We start from the raw sequence: 6000 nt of genomic DNA, 5'->3' as shown, positions 1-6000 counted from the left end.
GAAAGCTTAGTTGTAAACCTATATCCCTGAGGGACGCTTTGCATCTTATGAGCCAGAAAGACTGCTGTTGAGTTTTCAGACGGCACTGTTTCCACCCAAAATAACAGCTCAAGACACAGGCAGAATTAAAGAGTTAAACTGGGATACATTTGCATTGGACTATCAGTTATGATAATCAGTGTATGTGTGCATGTGTGTGCCTGTGTGTACGGACTTCTTAAAATACATTTTTTATTTGCAACACAATCACGCTGGATTGTCTGACTGAAGATTTAATTAAAAGTTTTTTAAAATAACAACATGAATCACAGCTAGTTTTAACAATTCATTGCCTGCACATACCCATACGCATAGCTTTGCCTGGAAAGACTGTGATGATGTATTCATAGGTATGCCGAAGGAAATAAAACTCAGGGCCTTTGCAAAGAAGGTCTCGCCAACTAATCTCTGAGTTCCAATCCCAGAATTTCAAATCCTGCTCTGGGAGGAAGGTGACAGATGGTCCCTGAGAAAACCGATTCTATATTATTTAAGGATTTATCAAGCAGAAGACTTGGGAACACTTCTGCTAGATAGCGATTAGCTGGTGCCAACCACAGAACGTGTAAACATATGGTTTAACCTGAAGTATGTGAGTAGCTCACTTGGTTTTACTGGGACAGTCCAAGTGCTTACACTTAATTTCACACATGTTTGAAAGAGCACAGCCTTAGCCCAGAAAGTATTTTAAGTTAGTTGAAATATGCTGAAAAACTGATGGAGTGGTGCAGTAGTAAATATAAGCAAGGCTGCAGCCAATGGGGCTTCTCCTGAAAGATTTTCATTTTGAGAAGGAAATAAAAGTAAGTTTTCATAACCTTTCTCCACAAACCTTCCTGGCGGAGGGTTCACCCACTTAGGGCATCCTCTTTACTAAAAAATTCCTCCCACTGTCTCTGAGAAGAGCTAGATTTCTTGTAGCTTGGCCTCTAAGCACCTGTGCGGAAGAATGGGAAAGCAAAGCTATAGTTAACTCCTTGTCTGCTGGCAACCAGACAACTCCCTGTAGCAAAAACTCGGCAGCAACCTGGTACTCGAAGCTTCCAAGCCAAGTTGGTCAGGATTCTGAAAGCTGATGATACGTCACGTTCTCATTCACCTTTCCAGAGGTCTCGCTCCCGGGTAGAGAGATGCCAAGAAGGTGCAGGAAATAAATCTTTATGATTGAATGAAAAGAACTGCAAATGTGACTTTCAGTTACATCTGTTCCCGAACGTAGCTTCCCCGTTTTGAATGATGATCGTGAATGATAATGAGCTTTCTTCCAAGTCAAGTTAGATACATGCGTGAGGTTTTGCAGAATCAATGCTTCAGTGCATATTGAGGGCCCTGATTTAAGAGTGGGGATAGCTTGGCATAAAATTACTATTCACAACATTCTCTGTGGACACCTCAGACTTTTATGAATTGGATTTGGGGCCAGCAGCTTATAACCTGGCATCATCGCTGTGTGCCTTTAAATACACTCCAAAAACCAGGGGGTTCAGAAGCTGACTCAGAGCAGCTCCGACAGCTGTGTAGGAAGCGGTATGTGCAGAAAGCGGGGAAGGGCAACCTTCAGCCTTCTCAAACGCAGCTATTTCAGATTGCCAGGCAGAGCTCTCACTTTCATTTTTTTTCTCCGAATACCCCAGTCCCACAGGCCTATATGTTCCAATGATTTCATACATCCACGTAATTCCACGGACTTCAAGTGTACATTAATTGAAACAGTACCATTTCAGTTTGGGAAATTGTAGCTGGTCTCCAGAGCCACTGCTGATTCTTTTCCGAAACAGAAGAGTCATATTAAAAAGACAAAAGAAAACTCAACAGCTAAAAATACTTTTCATTTACTTGAGAGAATAAAACAGTTTCTTTTTGTTTGGCTGACTCAGATTTCAGCAATGTTTCTTTTACAAGTGATACGTGAAGATACGGTCTGAAAATATCTTCCAGTGCAATTGATATGAAAATCCCATCATTGCAAGACTACACCTATTATTTACTGAGGTCTTTGCGTCATGAATTCCAGCTGCCAACAGATTTTTACAACATAGTTTTAAACAGCGTGGCAGCCATTCCAAAGCCTAGTAACCTTGAAGAAAATATTTTAAATCTCAGAAAAATATTATTACGCTACTTAGAACTCACATAAGGCTTTTCATTAACAAATTCCGAAATATTTAATTGATGAAACTTTAAGGTAGACTCTTTTACACTGGGAACAGGCAGCAAGGCTTGAGTTTCCAATAAACAGTATACAGGACACACTGGGCAGTGTCACTTTCTAAAAATGGGTGCAGAAGAAAATGACAGCTGTCGGAGGGCTGGCAGGAACAGAGGAACACACGGATACAGGGTCCGGGCCTTAACGCTCTCTCAGTAGGAGCTGTGGGTCCTGAAGTGAAATGCGCATTAACCAGGTAAGGAAGGCAAGGATTTCCTTTACTGCAGTGAATATATGAGTTGGCGGTTTAAAGGACAAGTGCCTGAAGACTGACGTTTTGTCTGTAAAATGGATTTTGTAATATATAAAAAAATATAATTAAAAGTCTACACACCTACAAGGAAGATAATAGCATATTACACTTGTTTCCTATCATTTCTAGATACGCTGTATCCAGAATTGAATGTAAAGTATACAGAAACGAATTCTCTTGGAGCACTCTCCATCTCTCTATTTCCAAGCACTAAAGATTATTTCACCAAAAGGAAAAAAGATGGGAGGTACACAAGTTAGTAGGGATTGTGCCGACAGAGGAAAGGAAAAAAGGAAAGAATGACAGAAGGAAACACAGACAGGAGTTTCTATTGAACAGGCTTCCACAGTCTTAGTTTTCTTTTATGTTTGCATAAAGCTATAACCTACACTTGGTTTTTGATTTATGGTTTATACATATAAAGATTAACTCATGAAAGCATTTAACAGTCACGTATGATTACCTTACAGTACTTATGTCCTACCCCAGCTACTGAAACTTGAGCGTGTATTTAAAATACTACAAATACTTATTTGCCGAATTGGTACATTAAACTATGTAGTAAGAAGAAACGTGCTGATGCGCATAAAACCTATCTCTACGTGAATGACTCCAAGCTAAGGCATCCCACACGTTTGCAGTTCAAAAGGGGAGCCGTTTGTATATGGAAATGGCACCGGGCAAAAGTCAGACTTTAATGCAGCCACGTACTGCACGCACAATCATGATTTTCATCTGCTGCAGCAATCACAATTCTCATTTCTCATAGCCTAACTTCAGCCTGAACCATATAAATCGTACAAAACAGAAGAATTATTAACTCCATAAATATCACTCCTTGAAAGTTAAGCACGTGCTTGTTTCAGGCAATTTTGTGCTTTCAGCCTGCAAAAAGAGACTGTGACTCAGTGCGAGAAAGCAAACACCATGGTAACACAGACTCCTAAGAGCCAAATCCATCCGGAGATGTAAGGAAAACCAAAAACGCCGAGGTGCCAGGAGGGTGGAACAAAAAGAAGCCAGGAGCACTGAGAAGATGGCATAAAACGCATTCCCGTGCTGTCGTGACTCCCAGTTCGCCGCTCGCCGTTGGAACACCCTTTACCGCGGGTTTCCCCGTGAGGAGCATCTCCGGTTACGGCGGGCGGCTACCAGCGGCTCGTTGAAAGCGCCGAAGGCGTCTGTTGTTTCCCTAGCACCTCCAGTACTGCCAGGCAAGCCCCTGCGCTGCCTCGCAGCCCTCACCCCGCGGGGGACGCCGGAGCCGGGATCCCCGGCTCCCTCAGCGCGCCGGCGGCCCGGCCCCGAGGGCGGAGGCACCCCTCGGGCCCCGGGGCAGGCCCCCCGCTGGGGCAGCCGCCCTCTCTCCACGCACCTCCCCCTCCTCTTCGTCCACTTTATTAGCACCGGCGAGCTAACAGCCTACAGCCGCCGCTCTTCGCGCCCCCTCTCGCAGCCCAAACCCGGGTGGGGCATGGCGCCCGCGGCGGGAAGAGGGCCCCGGCCCGGGATACCGGCTGCACCTCCTCCCCCCCGCCGGTCCCCCTGACGGCTCGTGTCTCCACAGAAGCGACAGCGAGCGGGCTTGGGCTCCGCAGGGAGAAAAGCCCTCCGCCGCCTGCGACGGCCGCTGCGGCCAGGGGCGGCTCGGTAACGGGGCGCCGCGGTAACGGCGGAGGCGTCGCGCGCCCAACGTCCCCGCTCCGCCGCTTCCCTCTCCCGCCCCCGCGACTGCCCCCCGGCGCGGATTGGCCGGCGCCCGCCCCACCCGCCATCTCCACCCCTTCCCCTTCCCTCGCGTTGTACGTCGGCCAGGAAAACCCCACCCACCTCATCTCCCCTCCTCTCGGTTGGAGAAGCCCGTTGTCAATCACGCCGTCCCCCGTGCGCGTCCCGGCTCCCGCGTCCTCCCCAAGCCCCTGTGAGCCACGATCCTCTCTTTTCATTGGCTGTCCGGCGCCGTCAATCATCCGGCGCCGCCAGCAACGGCCGCTCCTCTCGCCCCTTCTTGCCCCTTCGGCGGTCGCCGCCGCCCCGCCCCTTTCCCCTCCTTCCTCCCCTCAACTCCACTCGCTCCAAGTTGCGCGGTCGATCGCCCGCCGGCTCCGGGTCTCTGGCGGCGCGGCTGCGGCGGGCGGAGACACTCGTGGCGGCCCCCGGCGGAGCAGGAGGGGGCGGGATGACGGCGGAGGCGCGGGGAGCGCCCGGCGGCGGTTGAAGGCGGAGAAGGGGCGTGTGGAAGCGAGCGGCTGGGGAGCGGGGAGTGGAAGCTGCCTCCCCGGCGAGCTCGGCCCAGGGGCGAGTCCGGCCGATGACAGCGGGCTCGGCGCGGGCTGGCGCAGGCGAGCCCGGCTGAGGGGGACCCGGAGCGAACGAGACGGGAGCGGGGGAGCGGCCCCGCCGAGCCCGGCCCGCGGCGGCTCGCGTCGCGCCCGCCCTGAGGAGAGCGGGACCCCGGTCCCCGTCCGTCCGCCCCCCCCCACGCCGCCGCGGGAAAGTTTGGCGCCCGCCCGCCCCGCCGGGCAAAGTTGTTGGGTTTGTTTGTTTGTTTTTCCCTTTCCTCTTCCCCCCCCTTCCGCTCCCCCGCCGGGCGCCGCTCTCCCCGGCGGCCGGCTCCGCGCGGAGAGGAAACTGCGAGGGAAGCAGGAACTGAGGAGCGCGGCGGCCGCCCGGAGCCGGGAGCCTCCCCAGCGCCCGGCAGCCGGCAGCCCGCGCCGGCACCGCCGCCGCCCCGCTCGCCGCTAGGACGCCGGCCCTCGCCTCCCCCCTTGCCGTCGGTGTGGTGTGCGCGGGCGGGTGCGAGGGCAAGGGAGGACTTGCTTTTGGTTTTGCTTCTTTTTTTAAGCCCCTTTTTTTGCCCGCCCGCTTCTCCCTCCGCTTTAATATATGCTTCTGGAGAGCGACGTCCCCCCGCGCCGCCTCACCGCCCAGCCATGTCGGCGGCCATCTCTGCCGCGGAGAAAGTGGATGGCTTCACACGGAAATCGGTGCGCAAGGCTCAGAGGCAGAAGCGCTCGCAGGGCTCCTCGCAGTTCCGCAGCCAGAGCAGCCAGGTGGAGCTCTCGCCGCTGCCCCAGCTCAAAGGTACCCGTCTGTCCTCCTTCTCCCACCCGCCCCCCCTCCTCCCGCACACCCCAGCCCTCCGGCTACAGGTGCCGGTGCCCTCGGCCGCCCGGGGCTGCCTCTCCTGACACCGCTCTGCCTGCCCCGCCGCCGCCTGTCCTGGCTTGTCCCCTTCCCCCGCACCCTCTACCCTTTAGCCGTGTCCTCCTCCGCTCCCGGTGCTTTCCAGGAGTAATTCCGTGCGCGGATGGGCTCGCTTCATCTGCTCCTGTAAACAAGTGTCGTACAGGTCGGTTCTCGCTTACTGCCCGGGGACTGACTCCTCTTACTCGCCACCCTTCTTCTGGGCAACTTGAGAGTAGTGGTTGGGCGGACAGGTGTGCTTTTTCAGGGCTTACTGTGGAAAATGTCGACGGTAAGTTGAGTTTAGGAGTGC

The 6000-nt window shown here is 53.1% G+C and overlaps 1 protein-coding gene across 2 annotated transcripts in view; it reads left to right on the top strand.

The window, feature by feature from the left end:
• Positions 1 to 4563: 4563 nt before the first annotated feature.
• Positions 4564 to 6000, top strand: part of PPP2R5A (protein phosphatase 2 regulatory subunit B'alpha) — a 46654-nt gene continuing 45217 nt past the window's right edge. For both annotated transcript variants that reach the window (XM_082306019.1, XM_082306018.1), the window contains exon 1: positions 4564 to 5585. In XM_082306019.1, the coding sequence (XP_082162145.1) occupies positions 5435 to 5585 (151 nt within the window). In that variant the 5' untranslated portion in view covers positions 4564 to 5434. The remainder of the gene's footprint in view (positions 5586 to 6000) is intronic.

The sequence above is a fragment of the Platalea leucorodia genome, assembly GCF_965183815.1.
Source record: "Platalea leucorodia genome assembly, chromosome: 3".
NCBI classification, from domain to species: domain Eukaryota; kingdom Metazoa; phylum Chordata; class Aves; order Pelecaniformes; family Threskiornithidae; genus Platalea; species Platalea leucorodia.
Note: the sequence above shows the minus strand (reverse complement) of the source record. Positions and strands in the feature narration are given on the sequence as shown.